This window comes from Delphinus delphis, chromosome 19 (assembly GCF_949987515.2).
Source record: "Delphinus delphis chromosome 19, mDelDel1.2, whole genome shotgun sequence".
NCBI classification, from domain to species: domain Eukaryota; kingdom Metazoa; phylum Chordata; class Mammalia; order Artiodactyla; family Delphinidae; genus Delphinus; species Delphinus delphis.
The window spans coordinates 13,667,602-13,695,464 of record NC_082701.1 but is presented as its reverse complement, the minus strand read 5'-3'; the positions used below and the strand labels follow the sequence as shown (position 1 = coordinate 13,695,464).

The window sequence follows — 27,863 nt, the reverse complement described above, 5'->3', positions numbered from 1 at the left end:
TCTTAGCAACATAATATTTACCTATTATACTACTCAGCCACTGCCATACCTTCTCTTATTAACTTTAAGAGATCCCACAGATTATGCCAAGATTCTCAACCAGATGAAACCTGAGAACTCTTTTCTTCGGCGTTTATTTCAGCCTGCTCCTATAGACAGGAGAAAACCGAGATCTAAGAAAAGTTAAGCGGCTTGCCCACGGCTCTGAGAAATCATAATATTTCAAAGCAGAGGTGTAAGAATATGTATCATAGCCTATTCGATTACACTAGCTTTTCTCACCGCAAACTGTAGATGAGAAGTCTGTCAGCAAAGACAAAACCGGACGTAGGGTGCACGAGCGAGCCTCGCGCCCCAGCTCCGCCCCCCCTGGGCTGTCCGCGGCGCTGCCTGCCTGGCGGCCAGCGCAAGGGGCCTCGTGGGGTCCTTCGCGCGGGCCGCCGACGCACTGCCTGAGGGGGTGCGCCGGCAGCTTCCGGTGTGGGTGACTAGTGGTGCCGAATTAGGGGGACATCAACGGACGCTCAGGTAGGGACCATGGCGGACGGCGACTTGGAGCGGGCAGATGGGCGCATCGTCAAGATGGAGGTGGACTACAGCGCCACGGTGGATCAGCGATTGCCGGAGTGCGAGAAGCTGGCCAAGGTGAGGGGAGGCCGGCTGGGTGTTGGCGGGAGCCAGGGGCTGAGTCACGGCGCCGAGCTTGCTTAGGCCTCAGGGGGCCTGCGGGCTGGAGCGCGCATCCCGCTGTTGCCTGCCCGGCCCGAGCTAGGCCTGCAGAAGTAGGAGATCCCAGGTCGGCCTGACCAGGGAGACCCCGCAGCCGGAGTACGCTAGTGCATACAGCTTCCCAGAACCTCCCCAGGACAGATGGTCACTTCATTCCCTTAGGAGTTGGGGCTCCATTAGTACTTTTTACGTTTTCTTGGATACTGTTTCACGTTTACTTGAGTAGTTTCTCAGGGATTAAGGCCGCGTCAGCATTCACGCTAGATCAGAGAGTTTAGTTCTCTTGCTCTTGTCGAATCAGTTTCTCTGGTTAAGTTGCGTACGCATCGTGGCGATGTGCTTGGCCTTTGGCCAGGAGAAGGGACAGGAAAGGGATAGGGACGAAGGTGATTAACACAGGACCCCTGTCCCTAAGGAGTCCGTGTACACAACAAATTACACAAGTTACGCGTGGTAGTGAGTGCCATACAAGTATGAAAGTCTTACTGGAACACAGAAGGAAGCCGTTCGTTTTTACTGGTCGGTTAAGGGAGGGTTTTACAGAGAAGCTGACGTTTGTATCAGGCCTTGCAGAGTAAGATTGGGCTGGGGAGGAGTCATCCCTGGGAGCGGGAACTGCACGAGTAAAGACAAACAGGCACAGAAGTACAAAGTAACATAATTAATGGAGGTCGTTAACAGTAGTTTAGCCCAGCTGCATATCTTCCATGAAATAGAAATTTTACTTGATCTGAACATTTATCGTGCAACATGGGATGCTGTGTGTCAGGCAACTTTGTGTATCATTTTACATGTAAAGGAACCAAGGCTTAGAGTTGTCTGTCCATCCTAACATTAGCAATAGGTAGAACCAGGGATTTAAACCTAGGTGCCTGACTAGGGTTTGGATAGTTGTTGCATCACCTTCATCAGGGAACGTTGTTAAGGGTTGTGCTCAGGCCTCTTTAAATTCCTTGATCAATCCAGCCACAAACATATATTGCTATTCATCTGGGATGCATTCACTAATAGGGTTGTTTTTGTCTCTTAAGGAGCTTACTACCTAAGTACATTAAAACATACTAAATTCAGGGGCAGGAGGAGTGTCAAGTAATACTTCACATCTAATTCTCAGAAGGAACCCTTTCAATGCTTCCCTTTTTTTCCAAAAAAGAATTTAGTGGGGCTTTACAAAAGACAAGGTTAGGGAAAGATGATGAAGTTGATACACTTGTATTTCTTAGGTTCAGTACCCTAAGTGGTGGGTAGCCATCAATTCATCTCTGAGCTTTCTAGCTGCTACTATAAAGAAACATCACCAGTTACATAAAAGAAACATCACCTGTTACATAGAGGTTGGAAAACTCAAACACCTCCAGCGCAGGGCAGATAAACAATCTCTGACATTTATTGAGTGCTTTCTGCAGTGCCAGGCACTCATGTATTAACTCATTTGATCCTCACCTTAGCCCTGTGAGGTAGGTATTATTATCATTCTTATTTTATGATAGGAAAACAGTCTAAGAGAAGTTGAGTCACATGCTCCAAAGTCATACAGCTAGTAAAGTGGTGGAGCCAGGATGCAAACCCAGGCATACTGATTCTAGAGCTTCTGCTCTCACCAAGTGTCCTGCCCAGTGAGCAAAGTGTAATGAAACCTGAACTTCTGAGCACCTGCTCAAGGAAAGAGAGTAGGAACTCTGCACCTTAGGTTAATCTTTGCCAATTGCGAATGAAGGCCACACTTTATGAACTCCTCTAATTTGAGGGAGAGACCAGGAATATGGATTTTTATATGAATTGCCTTTATATTTAGAAACTGGACACTAATCTGTTTTAAAGCACTGTTTGAGCCAATACCATGTAGATCAGACAAAACATATGTACAGGTCAAAGTCAGCCCCAAACCACCTCTTTGGAATTAATAGATTGATAGCTGCCATAAGGAGGAAACTAATTGCTTTAAAGGAGTACAGTTGTTCCAAGAACTGAGACTAGGGTGAAAAAAAATCTTCCCCTTACCAATTTCTTCTGATAGCCTACTGTGTGTAAGACCCAGTCAGTGCTAGACTTTATGGGGGTATAAAATTAGTGGACAGAGCTCTTGCTTTCAAATAGCTTATAGGCCAGTAAGAAAAAAATATTTCGCTGCTACAATTGTTCTAGCAGTCAATGTATGGCATTTATTTAGAACATCGCTGTTACTTTCAAGACAGTTGAGAAGATTTGCAAACTCAAATGCCAAATGATTTTTTGGGTGTCAAGTGGGTGATGGAAATGTTTGAAGCAGGGAATGTTGGGGCCTGTTAAACTATGTAAAATTAAAGCCATTTGATTTTTCTTTTTTTAAATTTATTTATTTAATTTATTTATTTTTGGCTGCGTTGGGTCTTCGTTGCTGCGCATGGGCTTTTCTCTAGTTGTGGCGAGCGGGGGCTACTCTTCCTTGCGGTGCGCAGGCTTCTCATTGCCGTGGCTTCTCTTGTTGTGGAGCATGGGCTCTAGGTGCGCGGACTTCAGTAGTTGTGGCTTGCGGGCCCTGGAGCACAGGCTCAGTAGTTGTGGCGCACGGGCTTAGTTGCTTCACGGCATGTGGGATCTTCCTGGACCAGGGCTCGAACCCGTGTCCCCTGCATTGGCAGGCGGATTCTTAACCACTGCGCCACCAGGGAAGCCCTGATTTTTCTCTTAAGCCACTGTGCCTGTCGAACAAAACAAGGTGTAGATATGGATTGTCTTTGTGGGGAGGCGGGGCAGGGGGAAGAGGGCTGGGGCATGGGAAGGTAGAAGGATTTTTTAATACAGACCCGCAGTTTTCAACTTCTGGATTAGATAGCTGTCTTAGGGTTTTTTAGGGTATGTTTCCCTGTTTTGCTTTCTATCCCTCATTTTATATTATTTTATAGCCATTCTGCCAATCATAAAAATATATTTAAAGCATTGCATTTCTACATTGGAATGCATGGAACACTTTAGCATACATTCTTTAGTTTTTTATTTTGAGCCCATCAATAAAACTGAAGGAAGTTTTGTTACCTTCACTTTGATTGTGAGAAAACTAAGGTTCAGGCAGCTTCAGTAGTTATCCAAGGTCTATAGAAGAATCAGATCAAGCTGAGGTCTCCTGGCAATAGGTATAGTGTTCTTTTTGCTACATCCCATGGCTTCTTTAAGAGACTATCACTTCTGTGCTTACTTTCCTTAAGACATTTTTTATTTTTAATGTGAAAGACATTCGAAGATAAAAATTATATGTATAGAGAATTAATAAGAATGTATCAGGTGAGAATACCACATATAGCAGAAGCCTTCAAAAGTCAGACCGAAGTCTAACCCCACGTGGTATACTTGCCAAATCTAGGCCATTTGAATCTCCTACAGTTGTGACCTAGTACAGTTCTATCTATCTATCTATCTATTTATTTATTTATTTATGCATGCATGCATGCTGCTCCTGGTCTTAGTTGCAGCATGCGGGATCTTTTCATTGCAGCATGCGAACTTCTTAGTTGTGGCGTGCCATCGGGATCTAGTTCCCCTACCAGGGATCAAACCTGGGCCTCCCACATTGGGAGCGCAGAGCCCTACCCACTGGACCACCAGGGAAGTCCCTGACCTAGTACAATTCTGTTTCTGTGTCCTAACACTCACCTAGCAAATAACAACAGTGACTAATAATGTTAGCCATCATTGCCTTAATCCTAACACCAACTCTATGCAGCAGGAACTATAGATATTATTATGCCCATATCACTGAAGAGAAAATTGAGGGTCAGAGAGGGTAAGTGTCTTTCTTAAAGTAACACAGTGGTAGATCTGGAATTTAGACTCAAGCATTCTGGCTGCAGAGCCTGTTTTTAACCATTACATTCTACTGCCTCTGTGATTGGTATTTGAGGACCCTGTATCAGATTGGTGAGATAATAAAAGTGATACTAGTTCTAGATAATAGTTGTTATTTCACCCTGGCATTAGGGAGTTAAAAATTAATCTAATGAGGGCCTTTTCTGAACTGTAAAGATGTAGTATTTAACAGCTCTAATGCACAGAAGGTTCCCCTCCAACCCCTACCCCTACCGCCTGCTTTTGGATTACCGTGTATATTTGGCATATGGTTATTTAGGGACTACTTGCATTCCTTTTTTTTTTTTTTTTTTTGCGGTACGCGGGCCTCACTGTTGTGGCCTCTCCCGTTGCGGAGCACAGGCTCCGGACGTGCAGACTCAGTGGCCATGGCTCACAGGCCCAGCCGCTCCGCAGCACGTGGGATCTTCCCAGACCGGGGCACGAACCCGTGTCCCCTGCATCGGCAGGCGGACTCTCAACCATTGCACCACCAGGGAAGCCCTACTTGCATTCTTAAATCGAATATATCCTTCGTTTCTCCCTTCTCTTTTTTTTTTTTTAAATTTATTTCATTTATTTATCTTTGGCTGCGTTGGGTCTTCATTGCTGCACGCGGGCTCTCTCTAGTTGTGGCGAGTGGGGGCTACTCTTTGTTGCGGTGCGCGGCCTTCTCATTGTGGTGGCTTCTCTTGTTGCAGAACATGGGCTCTAGGCGCGCGGGCTTCAGTAGTTGTGGCGCACGGGCTTAATTGCCCCGCGGCATGTGGGATCTTCCTGGACCAGGGCTCGAACCCGTGTTCCCTGCATTGGCAGGAGGATTCTTAACCACTGCGCCACAGGGAAGTCCCTCTCCCTCCTCTTAATGTCTTTTCATTTCATTTGGTCACCTGCAACCTCTTCTCATGGTTAACACTAAAAATAAAGAGGAGGTGAAATGTAAAACAGTTTACTGATTGTTAGTAGCTTGGACAAAAGACCCCTTCAAGAAATATGTCATTTAAAAGTATTGGATTGGCATTACATTTCAACTGTTTGTGGTTAACTTTTTATGGGCCTTTTCTTACTTGTTGAGGTTGTTTAAGAAATCATTAAAAGATTGGATCATTTAGGAGTTAAAGGACACAAACATACAGAATATACAGATACCCAACATGTATTGATGTTGAATAAACTCCTTAGTCAGTTACCTCATTGACAAGGATTTTTTTTTTCCCCCCGGTACACAGGCCTCTCACTGTTGTGGCGTCTCCCGTTGCGGAGCACAGGCTCCGGACGCGCAGGCTCAGCGGCCATGGCTCACGGGCCCAGCCGCTCTGCGGCATGTGGGATCCTCCCGGACCGGGGCACGAACCCATGTCCCCTGCATTGGCAGGCGGACTCTCAACCACTGCGCCACCAGGGAAGCCCCGACAAGGATTATTTTAATGAGAAAAAGGAGTCACAAAAGTCACATGTTCTAACAACTTGGTTTTGATAGCTCTGACCACCTTGTTCCTCTGAATTGAAAGGCAGCATTGAGGAGGTAGAATTTCAAGGAAGATACGTGAATAGATAGGAAAGGAACGAGGAAGATGTTTAGCCATGAGCTTGTACATGGAAGATTGGGTGGAAAAGTGGGATGATTAGAGAATTGGGAGTTGTATTTAATGAAATTGATGGTAACGTTTTTCAGATAGCACTGAATTGTCAGCCATATAATTTGTCACATCCTACTTACTGTAACAGTAAGAATCAGGAATTGTAAGCCAAGATCAAGTGAATAGTTCAGGTCAATGTCAATCCATTGAACACATACTGTGTGCAGGTTGGTGTAAGGGAAACAATCAAACAATGTCCAGCCCTAAAGAACTTATAGACCACTTAGGAGGCAAGACATGCACATTAATAACTGTGGTACAAGGTATAAAGGTATAAAGATACTGGTACACAGTATCTACAAAACACCATTATATGCTTGGGCAGGTGCAGAGCACTGAACTACAGTGATGAACAGTATAGACATGGCCCCAGCTCTTACAGAGTACATTCTAGTGAGATTAGAAAGACAGTGAACATTAAAATGGAAAAGAGTTTGGGGTTGTCGACTGAAAAAAAATACACAACCTAAAAGTGGAGAATTATGTCTTATTTGGGGCATTACTGAGAACTATAGCCCAAAAAGGCAGCCACTCAGATAGCTCTGAGGGACTGTTCCAAAGAGGTGATGGAGGAGCCAGAATACATAGGAGTTTTGGCTGAAAAAAAACAAACATGTAGTTGAACATCAAAAGATTACTGCTAATCACAAAAACAGACATCTGAAGTTAATGATTTTAGTGTTTTTCTCTGTAGGGGAAGATGCAGGAGCCTGGGCTTACTGAAATCATTTCTTTGACATGCATCGTAACTATCTAGGACCAGTATCCTGTTTTACAGCCGCAACGTCCTTTGTTTACTGAAATGGCAGGTGACATTCTTTGTCCACAGGGTCATTGCAAAGCAGAAAGTCAGTGGGCTGGAGTGTTAAAGGAGGTGCTGAGTGACTACTGACTTTAGAGAGCATTTTCCGAGAACGCCTTTCTGAGAAGGTGATGGTGACATTTAATGTTTTGTTGATACTGGTAGACCCCAGCTCTAGAGTGGTATGTGATTCCTTCATTGGAGGGTGCAATTCTTTAAAATGCATATTTCTGAATTAAAATACCATACAGTAAACTACATGCTGTTGATCACAATCATGTGACTAATAGTAATTACAAAAGTGACAAGAGGGGACCATCAGTAAACAGTATTTTGCATTTTAGCAATTTTTGCACTATATTTTGTTGCCAAGTAGTAACCATTTCCCTATGGAAATTACAGTTGACCTTTGAACAACACAGGTTTTGATTCTTTGATTTTTATGATTTATTAACCTTTAACTTTGGAGAATTTATAGATTTGTTCTTTGTTCTTCTGCTCTGATGGACATTTAGCCAACATTTATTGTACACGTAAACCTATACAGCTTTCAGAACTGGTGCTCCCCTTTGCATGGGAAACATTGTTAAAATGTTAGTAATTGTATGTTTTAGATTTAATTAAAATAAATTCAAACAATGCCTATACAGTGCATTTTCTGTGCTGCCTAGAAAATTCATAGCTTAAAAGTTATCTTGGAAAATATGGGAACAGTATTTTGAAAAGTCTAAACATTATTTGTGCCCTTAATTCAAAAGCTGTTTAGTTTCTCTCATCAGTAAAAGAGTAGTACTCATGTACCATCTATGAATGTCATTAAAATAAAAATAAATTTCCTTTAGGGTTAGAAAAGCGATTTATAAATGAAACCCTCCTCATCACTTCCAATTCATTCAATGTTAGTAATATCAATATCTTAAATTAATGCAATCTTTGTGCTGTGGGGTGGTTTTGTTTTTATCAAAATGTGTGGTTCCTAATATGGCTTATTTTAGTCCTGGTGTATTATCATCTAGGTTTATATTATTTGAATTTTGTTATTCCCATTTCTTAATGTATGCCCCAGGGAGAATGTTTTGTTTTTACGTACGAGATGGAGATTATTGTCAATTGATGACTTGGTATAGCATGTGTGGGTAATCTCAGGTAGGCTTTGTTTTCTTTAAGCACAATTATAATTTATTTCTAAAGTCATTGAAAAATTAAACCAGGGTTTCCTATCTTTTTACCACCAAATATCCTTTTTATTTCTCCTCAGAACTTCATGTTTTAAAATACTTTTGGTGAATTTATAAAGAAATCATTATTTTCCCATTTTTATTCTTCAAAGACACGGGTGACAGCCAGTTAAGAGTCTCTTCAGAACAAGATAAACAGGTGTTCCCACACTGAGGTGATGAATTAGAATCCAAAACAAAGACTGGATGTTTTTCTTGAGTGTTAAATCATTGTTGTTCTAGAGTCAGTTTCTCCTAGGCATTTTGAAATGTTAAAAATAGCTTGTGGGGCTTCCCTGGTGGAACAGTGGTTGAGAGTCTGCCTGCCAATGCAGGGGACACGGGTTCATGCCCCGGTCCGGGAAGATCCCACATGCCGCGGAGTGGCTGGGCCTGTGAGCCATGGCCATTGAGCCTGCATGTCCGGAGCTCCGTACCGGGACAGGCCACAACAGTGAGAGGCCCACGTACCGCAAAAAAAAAAAAAAAAAAAAAAACACCTTGTGGTATTTGTTTTTCTCTTTCTGACTTACTTCACTCTGTATGACAGACTCTAGGTTCATACACCTCACTACAAATAACTCAATTTCATTTCCTTTTATGGCTGAGTAATAGTCCATTGTATATATGTGCCACATCTTTACCCATTCATCTGTTGATGGACACTTAGGTTGGGTCCATGTCCTGCCTATTGTAAATAGTGCTGCAATGAACATTGTGGGTACATGTCTCTTTTTGAATTATGGTTTTCTCAGGGTATATGCCCAGTAGTGGGTTAGGGCATTGACATATATACACTACTGAATGTAAAATAGCTAATGGGAAGCAGCAACATAGCACAGGGAGATCAGCTCAGTGCTTTGCGATGACGTAGAGGGGTGGGATAGGGAGGGTGGGAGGGATGCTCAAGAGGGAGGGGATATGGGGATAAATGTATGCATATGGCTGATTCACTTTGTTGTACAACAGAAACTAACACAGCATTGTGAAGCAATTATACTCCAATAAAGATCTATTAAAAAAAAAAAGTAGCTTGTGGGCCCCAAGTTGGGAACCACTGACTTCTGGAATCCTCTGGAGAAGCAGGCAGTATCATGAAAAGGAGAAAAAGACAACAGTAGTCTCTTTCCTCTAAAATAGGCTATTGATTTTGTCTTTCTGTGTCAGAAACATCTCATGTTAGACTGTTATTTGGTTTTGTGTTGTTGGTGTTTTCATTGTTCATTTACCTTTTGTTTTAGGAAGGAAGACTTCAAGAAGTCATTGAAACCCTTCTCTCTTTGGAAAAACAGACCCGAACTGTGAGTAGATTATAATGAAAACCTCAATTGCCATTAATTTCATTTGACACTGTTTCCATTAACTTTCAATATATTTTCATTCTTACAGGCTTCTGATATGGTGTCTACATCCCGTATCTTAGTTGCAGTAGTGAAGATGTGCTATGAGGCTAAAGAATGGGATTTACTTAATGAAAATATTATGCTTTTGTCAAAAAGACGGAGTCAGTTAAAACAAGTGAGTTCATGATTGATCAAAAACAAATACATTCAAATTTAAATAAGGACTTTCAGAAAAAAAAACCTTTCTATGAATCTGTTTTAAATCTACTGTTAAGTCAACATCACAACATTTAGAGAGTTTTAAAAAATTCTATCCATATTCTCATGACAACTGCTTTTATTTTTGTCTTCTAATCTTTATATATTTGCATATTTTTACAAAATTGTTCTGAGAGTGTTGATGCAGCTTCTATTTCCATGTCGCTCCTTCATATTTATTATTTTAAATGGTTGTGTTATAATCTGTCAAGTCGATAATCCGTAATTTACTTAATCATGCCTTTATTAAACACTTAATATTTAACTTTTTTTTTTTTGGCTGCGTTGGGTCTTAGTTGCTGTGCGTGGGCTTTCTATAGTTGTGGTGAGCGGGGGCTACTCTCTCTTATTGATTGATTGATTGATTGATTGCTGCCTTGGGTCTTCGTTGCCGCCCGTGGGCTTTCTAGTGCGGTGACTTCTCTTGTTGCAGAGCAGAGGCTATAGGCGCACGGGCTTCAGTAGTTGTGGCACGTGGGCTCAGTAGTTGTGGTGCACGGGCTTAGTTGCTCCACGGCATGTTGGATCTTCCCGGACCAGGGATCGAACCCATGTCCCCTGCATTGACAGGCAGATTCTCAACCACTGAGCCACCAGGGAAGCCCCTATTTAACTTATTTTTGAGGCCATTTTCAGACATCATTTTGTTAAAAATTTCAGACTACTCATTTTGTTTAAAGATTATATATGTTCTCTTTTGGTGTTTTTGTGAAGCTGGATTTTCTTTACTGCTTTCCTGTTCTGCTTGAGATGTATTTAAATGATCCTCTTTAGAAATAGACTCCACTTTTTACATTTATATTTCATCTTTAAAATGCTGTTCCGAGTAGCTTATGGGTTTTTATTTTTTGCTTTCAAATGGTAAAGGTAATGACATTGTAAAACAAGGTAGTAGTAGAACCAAAAAATAGAAGTACAGGGTTCTTGTCCAAAGCCCTTATTTTATTAATTAGTCTGCTGTGAGAGTGAGCTTGATATTAGAGTGGGTTAAATTATTTTTTGCAAAAAGCAAAGTTACTGTGATTGGTTTTTTTCCTTTTTCTTAGATAAGTTTACATGCATATAAAATTCACTGTTAAGAATTAACATAGATTTAATTGAGGCTCTCTAGTACATGTGAATGTGAAATTCATTTAAATATGATTTTTGCTGCTCATTTCTGTGGTTTGAGAGACTAACATGGATAAACCATCATCCTCCTCTGATTTTCTAAGAGACTTGCTTTCTATGGGACAGTTTTGAAAGGGCTACTTAATTAGAAGTCTTGGGGCAACCTAGGTTAAAATAAACAAAAATATGTGTTTTATATAGTATTAATATAAAGTTCAAAGCACATATCCTAAAATACAGATTTAATTTCATAGAGTCATAACATTTTAGAACTAGTCGAGGGACTGTTTACTCTGTTACTTTTCTAATAGAGAAACTGAATTTTATATGTAAGCCTTTTGGAATGTGAAGAAATGTGTAAGTAACCTATAGCTTAGTACAGAACATAAATCGCAAGTAATCATAGCAATCTTTAACATGTCCCAAGATTGATTTTTAAATTTTTTAAAAATTACTTGCATACATGGCAACATATAGTAAGTGACATTAGAATAGTAAAAATGCTAAGATGTATGAAAAGAGGAAGAGAAAGGTTTTAATTAAGTTTATTAGGGAAGGCTTCTTGGGGAAAGAGTTGGAGTCAGTGTTACAGCTGGCTAGTGACATCCCCAGAACTGGAACCAGAGCTGCTCTTTGTGCCTTAATATGTTATGTCTTCACAGCTGGAAAGTACTTAGGGACTCCAAATATCTCTTTCCTTTTCTCATAATTATGTTTTACCTCAAACTTTTCATTTTTGCTTTATCAGGGTTAGAAATTAGTAATCTTCTTAAAATAACCTTTTCTAGATTGCTTAAGATTAACGTTTTCTAACTCACTATCACTTCAGTGCAGAGGGTCAGCATCACGCCAACTGTAACTTCACTAATGACTTCCCTACAGTTTTTTCAGGGAGCAGCAGGATGTTCACTTATCATTAGAATATTGATTTGTTCCTTTTCTTTTCCCCATCTGGTTTCTGTTAATATATTTTTTGCACAGCTTTTAGAATGATCAAGTTGTATGCCCTTCTAGAAATCATTATTATAATTAGTTTTAGAGGGATCATCTGTTTTGTGAGAGACTAGGTGTTCCAGAGCTTTGCACTTACTGAAGGAGTTATATTTTACAATAAAACCTTCGCCTTCTGGGACTCCTGGGAGTCTCTAAACAGCTAATTTTCAGATAATTAAGTCTGATCTGAGCTATGTGAACATTAAATGTTTTTCAAGGAAATCTTTGCAAGATATACCATGGGATTTATTTTTAAAGCTTTACTGAGATATAATTGACAGCAAGATATTCTGTTTACTTTTCTGCTATCTTAAAATATGCTTAATGTAATTTAACATTTTCCTGATGACAGAGTCCTAATTATTATTATCAATGATTATGATATGCTGTTTAGAATCTAGATTAGGGGTTGGTGAACTATGGGCCAAGGACCAAATCCTACCTGCCACCTTTGTAAATAAAATTTTGGGGGGACAGAGCCACACCCATTTGTCATGTATGGCATATCTGTGGAGTTACAAAGGCAGAGCCGGATAGTTGCCACAGGTCTTCCCTAGTGGCGCAGTGGTTAAGAATCCACCTGCCAATGCAGGGGACACGGGTTCAAGCCCTGGTCTGGGAAGATCCCACATGCCACGGAGCAACTAAGCCCGTGCGTCACAACTACTGAGCCTGCACTCTAGAGCCCGTGAGCCACAAGTAGGGAAGCCCACGCATCTAGAGCCCATGCTCTGCAACAAGAGAAGCCACCGCAATGAGAAGCCCGTGCACCGCAATGAGAAGCCCATGCACCACAATGAAGAGCAGCCCCCGCTCGCAGCAATTAGAGGAAGTCTGCGTGCAGCAACAAAGACCCAAAGCAGACAAAAATAAATAAATAAATTTATTTATAAAATAAAAATGAGTAGTTGCCACAGAGGATCCTATGGCTCACAAACTCTAAAATACTTACTGTGTAAATATTTATAAACATATATAGAAAAGGTCAGCTGACCCCTGACCTAGATCATAGACTGTTAGTGCTGGAAGAAATGTAGTACAAGCTGCTTGTGCTACCTGTCAGGGAACTGTGGGCAAGAGATGCTGAGCTTTTCAGTGTCGCATTTTATTGAGGTGGGCGTGGCTGGCTGTGGCTCCTGCTCCCCGCCCAGATGGTGGAACTGTCTTACCTTCTGCTTCTGCCACCGACTCTTTTTTATGGCTTCACCACTGTCACAGCCACTGTTAAACTCTGCTTTTCTCTCCCCCCACCTTTCCCTGCCCTTAATCTGTTGCCACTTCTTCCATACTTTCCTTCTTGACTGTAAAAAAGCTAGCCAGCCAGCCTTCTAACAGACATTGCCAGACATGCCTCTTCCACCTTTCCTGTTGTGTAATCAGCTCACCCACCAGTTGTAGTGGAGAGGGGTAAGGTCTTTACACCTGAGGTTTTCCTAACCTTTACTGCTTTGTCACTGAGTATTCAGTACTTCTTAGCTAAGGGTTGCAGGGGTGGGGCTGGGGGAATTGATTTCTTATATTTTTTTTAATCGGCAATTCAGTATCTAGAGTTGCTTGGGAAGACCAGATTTGACCACAGCACTTCCATCAATAAAATAGTTCCTTTTCCTGTATGAGGAATGAATTTAACTTATGAATGGTTTTTATTATTTTAGGCTGTTGCAAAAATGGTTCAACAGTGCTGTACTTACGTTGAGGAAATCACAGACCTTCCAATCAAACTTCGATTAATTGATACTCTACGAATGGTTACAGAAGGAAAGGTAAGTTTTCTATTAGCAGAACTCACAGTAAGTACTCAGAGATACTTATGTGTTTAAACATTTTATACAGGTACATATGTATGTGTTTATAAGATGGAATACACAGAATGTCGTCATCTTAATTTAACCCATATCTTTGTAAATACATCTCCTTCTAGTGTCTTCCCATATGCCAGTGAATATACTGAAATAGTGACAGTCTTAGTATATCCAGATTTTTCTAGAAATTAGTGATCTTATCCCAAATTTACATTTGGTAATAATTAAACATAAGGTTATTTCTTCACGTGGCCTAGACCTGCTCAAGAAGTCTATGTTTGGGGTAGCTAAGGTTTCTTAGAGCGTTTACAGTGTGAGGTTAGCTTTCAAACTTTGACTGTCTTGCCAGAAACGATCTGTATTTCTTTTGATGCCTGTGCCCCATCCCCACCCCCAATCTAGTGTTTCTCTAAACACGGCAAGTATGAAATGGTGGCTATGGTAGATACGTTTCTTTCTAGGTAGATTTTTGTGGTTTGAAGACAAAAACTTAGTTTATATATAACTTACTGCCTCTTTTGATAGTTTAGTTCATTAAACGTTTATTGAGCACCTACCTGTGTTGTGCGAGGTCCAAAATGGGCAGGACGCTATTTTTAACCTCAAAAGAGATCAATCATGGAAATAGTTACTGTGCTGGTCATGACAGTAGCAATGTGCTTGCTGTTCCCTGCAGCACAGAGGTAGGGGTTGACTGGCTGAGGACCCCAGGAAAGCCTCAGAGAGTTTATGGTGGCTCAGCTGGCTTTTTAAGAATGAATAGAAATTCTACTGGGCCAGAGCATAGGGAGAAGGGCATTTAAGACATAGGGGAAATTATATGCAGAGATATCAGAGTGAGAAACACTTAGTACATTTTGGAAAGTGTAAGCAGTTTGTTATCATTGGAGATTAAGGATTTGGGACTGGAGTGGGGAAAAGGGGTTGCTGCAGAGCAAAGGCTAAATGGGTCAGCAAGCCCAAGCATGAAAATTAGTTCCCTAGACTTTGTTAGGCTATAGTTATATTTTTAACGTTTAATTTGTTGGAAATTATAAATCTACTAGCATTACAAATGGCTACAAAAATGCTAGTAACTTTAACTTAGCAAGATCAGATGTCTTTAGAGAAAGTAGCCTTGCATTTAAAGAGAAATCAGAATGAGAGTATTGGTTGAATTATAGATAATAGACTGCATACGCTCTTTGCAAAGTGTTATTTTTCAAATAATCAGTTCTTTTAAAGGCACTTTCTGTGCCATTTATTTAGTTTTTGGTCCTGTTAGTTGTTAAGCACAGTGATTTCATACTGAAGTTCTCAAAGCAAAGTGCAAAATATGGATAACATTTTATAGAGATATTTTCTTTAAAAATTATGTGATTGTGAAATGTAAAATGTCACACAATGCTGTTGGTATGTGGAGGATAAAGTGCATGACAGCTGCAAGAGAAATACCTTGTTTGAATAATAGTTCAGTTCTACCTTTTCAATTTTAACACGTTTCTGTAGGAATTTAGATAATATAAACCTCTTGTATTTGTAGATTTATGTTGAAATTGAGCGTGCTCGGCTGACTAAAACATTAGCAACTATAAAAGAGCAAAACGGTGACGTCAAAGAGGCAGCTTCCATTTTACAAGAGTTACAGGTAAGGTGCTGCATTTTAGAGTATGTAAACTTTTACATTCAGTCAGCAGTATTTTGGGAATTTCCTGGCAGTCCAGTGGTTAGGTCTTGGCGCTTTCACTGCCGAAGGCTCAGGTTCAGTCCCTGGTTGGGGAACTAAGATCCCACAAGCCGTGTGGCGCAGCAAAGAAAAAAAAAACAGTCAGCAATATTTTCTTGTAATTGCTTATTTTGGCACCTTATCACTTTCTTCTGAACCACCAGGATTAAGAGTGAGTACTGTAGAGTGTGAGGTTGTTTAAGTAGCTGGAAGTTGTGTAATTATGGTCCCAACCAAATTTAACTGCTAAAAACGTTTTGAAGAAAAGTAGGTTCAACAAATTAGTCTTAACTTTGTGCCCTTATTTGAACATTTTAATTCTCTTTAGAATTTAAATAAAACCAGTAATTCACGTTCATTTACTTATGCCTTAGGAATTTACTGTTCATCGTTGGCTTCATTCTTAATGAATATTTGATTGGTGGTCAACTTCTAGTCTATATTGGTTTAACAAAGAAAAACTCCTTCATAGTTTGCTGTGTTTCAGGACAGTTTTTAAGAGAGGCCTTAAAATGAGATAGCAGAGTGCTAAGAAATCTGAGAAAAGCCATTTCTCCTATCAGAAAAATGTACGTAAACTATGCTCAAAATTTTTTTTAAAATAAATTTATTTATTTATTTATTTTTGGCTGCGTTGGGTCTTCATTGCTGCGCGGGCTTTCTCTAGTTGTGGTGAGCCGGGGTTACTCTTCGTTGTGGTGTGCTGGCTTCTCCTTGTGGTGGCTTCTTTTGTTGCGGAGCACGGGCTCTAGGCGCGCAGGCTTCAGTATTTGTGGCACGTGGGCTCACTAGTTGTGGCTCACAGGCTCTAGAGCACAGGCTCAGTAGTTGTGGCTCGTGGGCTTAGTTGCTGTACGTCATGTGGGATCTTCCCGGACCAGGGCTTGAACCTGTGTCCCCTGCGTTGGCAGACGGATTCTTAACCACTGTGCCACCAGGAAAGCCCTATGCTCAAATTTTTGCTTATAATTTTAGTTCATCAAAGGCTCCCCATTAAGTTAAATCGATTATTTTAACTTTTCAGTTATGTACCTTATCCATTTTAGATAAAGGAAAAGGAAAAAAATAATACTGGAAGGAACTTGTATGGCATGCATTGTGTTTGTTGTCATTTTTTAAAACATGTTCTCTATGTACTTGATCTCATTTAATGTTCACATGCAACACTGTTTTTATCCCCACTTTTCAGCCAAGGAAATTCTGACTCAAAGGAGTTAAGTAACTTGTTGGATTACCACTAGTTCTGTTTGGCTTCAGGCTCCCCACCCCGCCAAACACACACCTTTTTTTTTTCTTTTCAATTAAAAGACTTTTTAAAAAAAATATTTTTAGGTTCACAGCAAATTGAGTGGGAAGTACTACCCACTGCTGCCACAACACACAACCTCCCCTACTATCAGCATCCCGAACCAGCGTGGTGCGTTAGTTACAGTCAGTGAGCCTGCACTGACACATCGTTATCACCCAAAGTACAGAGTTTTACATTAGGGTTCACTCGCGGTGTTGTACACTCTACGGATTTTGACAAACATATAATGACGTGTCTCCAGCACTGTAGTATCATAAAGAATAGTTTCACTGCTTATGAAAACCCTTTGGGCTCTGCCTATTTATCCCTTCCTCTCCCTAACCCTTGGCAACCACTGATCTTTTTATTTGCTCCACAGTTTTGCCTCCCAACTCTATTTGCCAACCAGGAGGACTATATGCCTCATGATTCAACATCCCCTGTGAAGTATTCTTGCCAAAAAATTAATCTCAGTTATATAACGCCTCTAGGTTTAACTGCCAGTTTTTAAGGTATACCAGGGACAGAGGAGCCTGTTAAATGATACCACAGGGACGCAGTCTGCAAACTTCAGACTCTAGAAAACTATAGGATGATTGACTTGATTTCTTCAATGAATAAATGGCAAGGAAAAAAGAGACATAAGAAACATAGCTACAAATTGCAGAATATGAACCTTATTTGGATTCTGAGTTGATTAAAAAAATAAATGAGACTATTGAGGAGTGAGTAGATATTTCGTGATATAAAGAACTTTTAGGTATGATATTTTTTTCAGTTTATCTTTTAGAGATACATATTGAAATATTTATAATATCTTGTCTGAGATTTGCTTCAAAGTAATTGACACATGGAGAGTGAGTGAACATGTCAAAATGAAACATTGATGGTTCATTGTGTGTGTTTTTATTTTCCTTAAGAAATTACAAAGGAGAATTAGTGTACATAGAGTGCTTAGCACAGTGCCTGGCACACAATATGTTGACTAACTATTAAAAAAAATAACGAAGGACAAGACAGTGAAATAAAAACATTTCAGACCAAATTGTAGTAATAATAGCCTTACTTCATTCTACTTTGTAAAAGTGTCATTCTAGATGTTATAAATCATTTATAACATATGTATGCCAAATATTATATTAGAAACTTTTTCATAGTGTTTGATATAATTGATTCTGTGTTATATTTGTGGGTATCTACTGTAACTCTACATTCTGCACCCATGAAGGGTCATATCAGCCTTGTCATCTGAATTTTCAAAAGACCTGTGCCTCTTTTTTGTATAACGGTTTCAACTGTTATATAGTTAGCATTGCAACTGATATCTTTTTTCATTTTTAGAATTGTCATTTCCTTATTAGCCATTAGGAAAATGCAAATTAAAACCATGATGAGATACTACTACATGCCTATTAGAATACCTAAAAGTTTTTTAAAATACTGACAATACCAAGAGCTGGCAGGGATGCAAAGCAGCTGGAACTCTCATAGATTGCTGATCGGTATGCAAAATGGTGCAGCCACTCTGGAAAACAGGTTGGCAGTTTCTTATAAAGTTAAACATACGCTTACTGTATAACCCAGCAATCCCATCCCTGGGTACCCAAGAGACGGGAAAATTTATGTTCACACAAAGCTTGTCCACTAATGTTCAGAGTAGCTTTATTTGTGATAGGCAAAAGATTGAATCAACCCAGTTGTTCTTCAGCAGGTGAATGGATAAACTGGGGTTCATCCATGCATGGAATACTACTTAGCCATAAAAAGGAACGAACTGTTTGATTTATACAACAACTTGAATGAATCTTATTCAAAGCATTATGCTGAGTAAACACAGTCTCAAAAGGTTGCATGTTATATTTGACATTCTTGAAAAGACAGTTCTGGGGGACTTCCCCAGTGGTCCAGTGGTTAAGAATTCACCTTCCAATGCAGGGGATGTGGGTTTGACCCCTGGTCGGGGAACTAAGATCCCACATGCTGTGGGGCAACTAAGCCTGTGTGCTGCAACTACAGAGCCCACACACTCTGGAGCCCTGTGCGTCACAACCAGAGAGAAGCCCGCGTGCCGCAATGGAAGGTCCAGCGTGCTGCAACTAAGACCCGATGCAGCCAAAAATGAATGAATGAATGAATGAATAATAATAAAGAAAACACAGTTCTGTGGTATTAGAGGACAGATCATTGGTTTTCAGGGGTTATGAGTGTGACTGTAAAGGGGGCATGTGAGGGAGTTATGCGGGTGATGGAACTGTTCTGTGTCTTGATTGTGATAGTGGTTGCAGAAATCTGTGCATGTGTTACAATTCATAGAACTTTACACCAAAAGAAAAATATCCGTTTTACTATATAATAATTTTTTTAAATTGTAATTTCCTGGAGGAAACTAGCTTTTTATATCACCATCAACACTCAATATGCGTGAAGGTTCATATTATTTATCAAGTGTGAATTTTTAATGTCTATTTAATTTTGTTGCAATTTAAAAATATTACTAAAGATTATAATCTTGGTTGGGGGCTTACTCTGCTAGGTAGAAACGTATGGGTCAATGGAAAAGAAAGAGCGAGTGGAGTTTATTTTGGAGCAAATGCGGCTCTGCCTAGCTGTGAAGGATTACATTCGTACACAAATCATCAGCAAGAAAATTAACACCAAATTTTTCCAGGAAGAAAATACAGAGGTAAGCCTATCTCTTACTATAAGTTTACTTTGAAAATGTTGGGGGGAAACCCTGTAAACCCCGATTTATTTTGTCAACTTTTTTCAGAAATTAAAGTTGAAATACTATAACTTAATGATTCAGCTGGATCAACATGAAGGATCTTATTTGTCTATTTGTAAGCACTACAGAGCAATCTATGATACTCCCTGTATACAGGCAGAAAGTGAAAAGTGGCAACAGGTAAGAATATAGTCTTAAACTTGACATTGATACTTATTAGGAAGAATTTGCATTTTTTGAAATAATTTTAACTTCAGTAATTACACGCAATTGTGTGGTACTGCTTTCTGTTCAGTCTGTTGATAGTTCACTTTATCCTTACTGATTCAGATGAATTATTTATGGCCTTTGAAGAAATGTAGGCTTACTATTTAAGACATGTACAGCAGGTTACCTTCTAACAAAGGTCACAGATAAAGACCTAGCATTACTTTGGAAAATTATTTTGCAAAGTTTGTGAATAGATTATATGTGGATTCCACATTTTTGCTGCTAACTTGTTATAAGAACCTTTTTTTATACATTTATTTAAAAAACAAGTTTGGGGGAGGAATAAATTAGGAGTATGGGATTAACAGATACATACCACTATGTATTATATAAAATAAACAGCAAGGAGTTACCCTATAGCACAGGGAACTATAGTCGATATCTTGTAATAACCTGTAATGGAAAGGAATCTGAAAAAGAATATATATATATATACATATATATGTGTGTGTGTGTATATATATATAAGAAACTGAGTCACTTTGCTGTACACCTGAAGCTAACACTAAGTAAATCAACTATACTTCAGTTTAAAAAAAAAAGCCAACCCAGGTAGTAATTCAAATTAGCAAAGATTCGGGAATTCCCTGGTGGTCCAGTGGTTAGGACTTTGTTTTTTCACTGCCGAGGGTGCAGGTTCAATCCCTGGTCGGGGAACTAAGATTTCCACAAGCCGTGCAGCACAGCCAGAAAGGAAAAAAAATTAGCAAAGATTCGCTGCATTTGTTTTATAATAGTTTTATGAAAAGTCAACATTAAAGAAAAGCACTATGAAGAGCAATCTGATAAGGTTTTTCCCCTGACTTTTGAATACAGTATTAAAAATGAGTATATACAATTATGCCATGAATTTTCACTTTCTGCCAAAGTTTCCATTTTGTTTCTAGTCTTGTATGTAAACTGTTGCATTGTACAACCTTTTTAGGCCCTGAAAAGTGTTGTCCTTTATGTTATCTTGGCTCCTTTTGACAATGAACAGTCAGATTTGGTTCACCGAATAAGTGGTGACAAGAAGTTAGAAGAAATTCCTAAATACAAGTAAGTACTTTTATAATTAGTATAGTATGTCTCAGTAGAAGCACCGTTTTGAAAGAAAATTGGTTAACCTAAGTGTATCCTTCTTAATTGGTTACTGATAGATTGTATTAGAGAATGAAACTAGAGAAAATAAAGTGTTTTTTTAGGACTACATTTGAAATTAATGCAGTGAGGTTATAACACTCCATTCTAAGCCACTTATCAAGTAGAAGTCTTATTTCAAACTCACTTTTGTTTAATTAATCATCTGATAAATTTTATCATTTATAAATGTTTGCGACTTTGTGATTTTCAGAAGTAGATGCTTCTGAAAATCCATTATATACAACATGGGCTTCGCTGGTGGCACAGTGGTTAAGAATCCGTCTGCCAGTGCAGGGGACACAGTTTCGAGCCCTGGTCCGGGAAGATCCCACATGACACAGAGCAACTAAGCCCATGCGCCACAACTACTGAGCCTGTGCTCTAGAGCCCACGAGCCACAGCTCCTGAGCCCGCGTGTCACAACTACTGAAGCCCACGCGCCTAAAGCCTGTGCTCCACAACAAAAGAAGCCACCGCAATGAGAAGCCTGCGCACCGCAACAAAGAGTAGTCCCCGCTCGCCACAACTAGAGAAAGCCCGCGCGTGCAGCGAAGACCCAATGCAGCCATAAATAAATAAATAATAAAACAGACATAGGCTTTATCATAAGCCCATTGTGCTTTTTTTTTTAAGCTATTTTTCTTTTATCTGTTTCATTAGTAAGTTTACAGTCAATTAGTCCAGAGATTGGCAAATACAATAGAGGAGATAGCAAAATGATAAGTAGGGGAATGTGCTTTTCACAATTACTGTGGAAAAAATGGTAGTAAAGTTGGTAAAATAAGTAATAACTTGTATCTTGTTCTACAAACAAAACTGTAAAAATCCTCTTTGTTGATATTTTAAAATTTGCTATTAGATGCAACTTAATTTTTACAGATTTGGAATATATTAAGTTTTATTTAATTTACAGGGATCTTTTAAAGCTTTTTACCACAATGGAGTTGATGCGTTGGTCCACACTTGTTGAAGACTATGGAATGGAATTAAGAAAAGGTTCTCTGGAGAGTCCTGCAACTGATGTTTTTGGTTATACAGAGGAAGGTGAAAAAAGGTGGAAAGACTTGAAAAACAGAGTTGTTGAACATGTAAGGATCTGGCATGATGGAGATGACAATTTAGAAGTAAACTTTGGCAAATTTGAGCATAAACTTTTATTCCTCAAATGTTTCTTTTGGATGTTATGTCTTTAATTCTTCACTTTAGGATTTTTTTTTCTATGCCCAATGTAGTAGTGATGTAACTTTGTTGTTCAGATGTTTATTGTCTTATTTCCCAAAGCATATCAGAATTTATCTTACCCCTCTTGTCTTTTTTTCCCCACCTCTTTTTAGCTTTTCAGAAAAGATAACTGTGTTAGCATGCTGCATTTTGAGAGGACCCCTCAAGAATCCAGTTTTATAGCATATAAATCAGAAGGAATTTCTTAAGAATGTGAGGGATGGATGGGGGTGGAGGGAGTGTTTTCTTTCTGGTACTCGCTGGGTAGTTTTGGAAATGGGTAGCATGTCTTAAACCTGACCTTTGATCTTCTTGGTGTCACTACAAATTGAATTATGTCAACATTCATTCATTAACAAACATTTATTGTGAGCCTTCTATATGCCACACACTGTACAAGGTGCTGGGACACATGGGAGAATAAGACATGGTCCCTACCTTCAAAATGCTTAAAAATAAATCACAGTGGAAGATGCATTTATAAATTATGTATTATGGTACAAGTATACATGTACTAGAGGGGAGCACAAGGAGAGAGTTGATTGGTTCCACCATGAAGAATGGTCAGGCTGGATACATAGGAATCGATGTGGGAGGTAAGATTTGTGAGAAGAGTATGTAGTCAGCAGGCAGACAAGGGAGGGCAGTCCCGGTAGGCAGATGGGATGGTCTGCGCTGGGGCATGGAGGCAGCAAACCAGGGGAACTTGAGGACCTCCAAGGAAAGGGCTCAGTGAGAAAGGAAGTTGGAGGTACGGAAAAGGGCTGGGTCGTAACAAAGCTGAGAGGATAATGACCAGGCTTGTATTTTATAAAGATTCCTCTGGGAGGAAGTGTGAAGAGTGGATTTGGAGAGAGAAAAGACTGGAGATGAGACTAGCTAAGTGGCTTTATGGGCTTGAATTAAGGCAGTAGCCAAGGTATTGAGGAAGAGTGGGTGGAATGGAATTAACTGTTTTAAAGAAGAAAAGTAATAGAATTTGGTCATTGGTTAAATTTAAAGGATGAAGGAAAAGCGGGGAGTCTTGAGTGATTCTTATGCTTTCTGAGAGGTTGGAGTTGCCCTCAGCCCTGATTAGAGATGGGAGGAGGTGCAGCTTCTTCAGAGATGAGCTCATTTTTCTCCCCACCATCCCCCTTTTTCCTTGTGAGTGCTGCTGCTTTGTTAATAACATTAACATTAAGAATAACAAAGGGGCGTCTCTCTAACTTCAGCACCACTTCCAGTGAAAATTAAGAGTTTAATTCTGAGTTATCTTTACATAGTTATAATGATGATAAGGTAGCGTTTTGAGATGATTTTGATCTTTTAAAAATTTTAGCCTTTTAAACATTTGTGTCATAATTAGAAAAACTTAACTTTAGATTCTTGCATTTAGCAAACATATTTTAGTACGGTTACAACTTTTAACAACTAATTTAGTTAAGCCTATATTTTGACTATATATATTTTAGAAGAGTTGTAGAGTGTACTCAGAATAACTAAAAATAACTGCAGAAGCCAAAATATCTAAATATTTAGTTTCGTTATTGACATTTAGAACCAGCTTCATTCCAGTGGTGGACTATAGCAAAATAAAAGCTCTGAGCATTTGACATTTTAACTAAACCTATTTGGATATGAAAACAAATGGGATGGGCTTTTGGCCTTACTGACAGCTGTGTCCTCTGTGCCCTATATTCTCTCCTCAGAATATTAGAATAATGGCCAAGTATTACACGAGGATAACGATGAAGAGGATGGCACAACTTCTGGATCTGTCTGTTGATGTAAGTAGTAAACGTTGTTTGTAACCGTTCATTTTGAAAATCAACTGACTTATAAAAATTGAGCAAGAAAATCAATTTTGTTTTATTACTTAATTTTAAGTTTAGGTGATAGAAAGTTTCCCCAAGCTATCTTGAATACCAAAGAGTAGCCTAAATAACAAGTTTATAGCTACATTAATATTATTTATACTAGTTAAAATCTTCACTTAAATATGGTAGTTTTACAGTGATTAATTTGAAGATAAAGTATATATTTCTGTAATAAATATGTCTAGGTTCCCAAAAGTGAACTGTACAAATAAAACATATGAGGGAGACGTGACTGCAGTTCACCTGAAAAGGACCCAGGACATGTTAGAGGGATATCATCTTCAGGTCTGGTTTTCATGTTGGTAAAATGTACAATAACAAAGAGATAGGAGTTAAGCAAAGTGTATAGTAATGGTCTGAAAAACCATTTCTGTCACCAGAAGGAGTCTGACAGTTTAGCTGAAAAGGAGGAATTGTGTAATGTTGGGGTTAGAGGGCTTGATCCTCAGTTAGTTCATTAGCTCTTCTCGTTTCTGGACGAGGGTGCCTGGGTCCTTAGAAGTAAAGTGCCTTCTCTTTGGCTACAGAGTTGGCAAGTGGCAGAGCATATATTCTAACCCACCATTTCTAACTGAAACTAACTGTATAATACTGCCTTTTAGGGGGAAACGTAGAAGGTAGACCAAATTGCTGGTGGCAACAGGTTCTTGGGCAGTACCCACAGCATTAAGTTTGCCGGGAGGTTCAAACTGAATGCTGACTTTGAGTGTACTCATTCTACTCATTCCCTAGACTCTTAGTAAAATAAGTACATCATTGCAGGAAATCAGCAGTTTCTAACTATTAATGAATTTTAGCATATTCTTGAGTGAAGAGTGTAGAGAATGCTTTCCTTAAATTTTGTTTATTGATAATTAAAATTATCTTGTCTTAATCCAGTTTGTCTCTCTCTTGCAGGAGTCAGAGGCTTTTCTCTCGAATCTAGTAGTTAACAAGACCATCTTTGCTAAAGTAGACAGGTTGGCAGGAATTATCAACTTCCAGAGACCCAAGGATCCAAATAATTTATTAAATGACTGGTCTCAGAAACTGAACTCATTGATGTCTCTAGTTAACAAAACCACACACCTCATAGCCAAAGAGGAGATGATACATAATCTACAATAAGTGTCTCCATGCCCTTAATGCTTTTAGAAGAGAGTTAAAATTGGAAGTCATTAAAAAAGAAAAAGACTTTTATGGGGTATATGTTGGGTTTTTTTTTTTTTTCTATTCTCAGCTCTTTTGTCTAAAATTTAAAAGCTAGTGAACATATTTGAGGCCCCTTTTGATCTTCAGTTCCTCGATTTCATTGTTAACTTTGCATGTGCAGTTGGTGCAAAAATATATAATACATTTCTATTGTCTGAGTACTCAAAAAATTGTCATAACTTACCTAAATACGTTATTCTATCATTTGAAACCTTTTTAGCTACTATTCGTTTTCATTCAGCTAACAACCATAACTATAATAATAAAAGCAGTATATGCACGTTTACCTTCCATGGTTACCTGTGTTTCTAAACATTTTGTGGGATAGTGATTTAAGTGTTTTTTAAATAAAATTAATTTTGTTGTAAAGCTATTGAATATTTAGTAGAATTTAAAAAGCAGCATAGAACCTATAAGAACATTTGGAATAAAGTTGTGACTTGTGAAGAATTTGTATTTTAGTATTGTGGTAGAAAGTCTCTAGATTGAGTGTGTACAGAGCTATCTGGTAGGCTATAGACTTTTTTTTTTTTTTTGGTGTCAAGCTAGTTTCAGTCACAGTAGCTTATTGTTACCCCCTTTCCCTGACTTGACCAGGTGTTGAACTAATTGTGTTGACAGAGGTTAATACACAAGGTCATTTTTATAACTCCTTTGTGGCTTTAACTTCCATGTGTAATTACATCATTAATGCTCCAACTTCATTCTCTCCTATAGGAACTTTAATTCCATTATATGCATGCTAGATAACAACCTAAAATGCATTAAAAATGACCAAAAAAAAGAGACTTCAGGCCACCCTCTTGGCAAATGGTATAGTGTTGACACTTTTTTTTAAACAGAATTAAAGTAGTTTTACTGTTAAAAGAAACATCTGAGATCACTTACTATGAGCAAATTTTAGAAGTTTTAAAATTTGATTTCAGAGAAGATGGAAAAAGGAAACAATGTTAGGTTATTTAAAATATGTTTAAATGAAGAAAGTATAAGATCTTTTTTTTTAAATACAAATAGAGAGGGAAAGGTATTCTGGAAACAACAGTTTTCACAATTCATTTTCCATTTAATGATCACTAAATCGTCCTACTTCGTGATCCCAGGGCTGGGGACAGTTGTAGAACCTCTATTGTGAATAATAACGTAGTATTTTTTGGGGGGGGGGGAATAACGTAGTATTAATCTAATTTTATTCTTTGGAAATTTAATGTATTGGTCACATTAATAATAATATCTGCTATCACTTATCTTTAAAAACTAACGAAAAATATGGCAAGGTAAGAAACATCAGAAGTTTACATTAGCAGTAAGAATATAGTTTTTAATTTTCTATTGAATGAAAAGGATGGAAAATAAAATCATTTTGCATTGTTAATTTGTAAATTGAGTTGGAACTAATTTGAATCTAGCTTCTCATTAATTTCATCTTTCTAGGGACTCATTCCCCTTGTACTTGCCAAACCTAGACTGTTTGGCCAAATATGTTTCTGTAAAGATCTCAAATGCTCCTCTTCTTTGTTTTTTATTTTAACATGCTCACGCTCAAACTAAGCTTTTTGTGTGTTCTGATTTGGCGCCATTTGTAACTGTGTCCCAGTGACCAAATCCCACTTGACTTGATTAACTGCTCATCCATTGTTTTTTCTGTCCAAGCAAACTTAAGATTTATTACCAATTTCTCGTGTTACAAAGAAGAATCCATTAGCTTAAGGCAGTAAAATATTTGAGATGTTCTGAACCTAAAATCCTGGCTCGCATTTCTGACCTAAAGCTGGCATGCATGAAAAGGTTAGAACCACTTGGTTTTAATATGGAGAAGTGAATACTTGACTCATTGTTTTCATTAGGTTACTAACCAGCAGGAGAGGTGATGAGCCACTGTTTTTTTTGTTTGTTTGTTTTTAATGAAACACCTTTTACCCTTTCATTTCTATATAATTTATGTTTTTATTTTAGAGTTTAATCATTATTTCTGTAATTATCAATTTCCATATGCTTTTTGTTGAATCATTGAAAAACATCTCTAAAATTCATACTGTTCCATTCTATCTCTTAAGTGTTAAATGTATGATAAAAGAACATATTTTAAATTGTTTCCAGCTTCTGGATATAGCTGCAATAAAAGCACTAATTTGTGGATATTTAAGAAAACCTGGAGAATAAACTCATACTTTAAAAGATCACTTTTTTCAGTTCTTTTACTGTTTGTAACAAAAAGCCACAGATACTTTTCATTTTTCTTTCTAAGTCATGTTACCTCTCTAATCCTGTTTTTTTTTTTTTTTTTTTTTTCCCCCCCGGTACGCGGGCCTCTCATTGTTGTGGCCTCTTCCGTTGCGGAGCACAGGCTCCAGACGCGCAGGCTCAGCGGCCGTGGCTCACGGGCCCAGCCGCTCCGCGGCATGTGGGATCTTCCCGGACCGGGGCACGAACCCGTGTCCCCTACATCGGCAGGCAGACTCTCAACCACTGCAACACCAGGGAAGCCCTCTAATCCTGTTTTTAAGCAGTGAGAAAACATTTTGTACATTGCAACAGGTTGGCTTTTTCCCCTGGATTCTTTCTGATTTGGGGTTGGTGACAGGCTGTGCCTTATTGTGCTTTGACCAATGGTTCTCTCACTTAGCACACATGCGAATCACCTGCAGGGCTTGTTCCAACACGGATTACTGGCCCCACCCCCAGAGTTTCTGATTCAGTTTTAATTTCTAACAAGTTCTCAGGTGACACGGATGCTGCTGATCCATGCACCACACTTTGAGAACCACT

At 38.9% G+C, this 27,863-nt stretch overlaps 1 protein-coding gene across 1 annotated transcript; it reads left to right on the top strand.

Moving 5' to 3' along the window:
• The first annotated feature begins 474 nt into the window (after positions 1-474).
• On the top strand, positions 475-27,460 carry PSMD12 (proteasome 26S subunit, non-ATPase 12). The gene is made up of 11 exons (XM_059998073.1): positions 475-645; positions 9,452-9,511; positions 9,600-9,728; positions 13,570-13,677; positions 15,239-15,343; positions 19,243-19,392; positions 19,480-19,614; positions 20,630-20,742; positions 21,740-21,914; positions 23,739-23,816; positions 24,804-27,460. The coding sequence occupies exons 1-11, from the start codon at positions 538-540 to the stop codon at positions 25,011-25,013; spliced, it is 1,371 nt and encodes a 456-aa protein (XP_059854056.1). The 5' UTR covers positions 475-537; the 3' UTR covers positions 25,014-27,460.
• Positions 27,461-27,863: the final 403 nt, after the last annotated feature.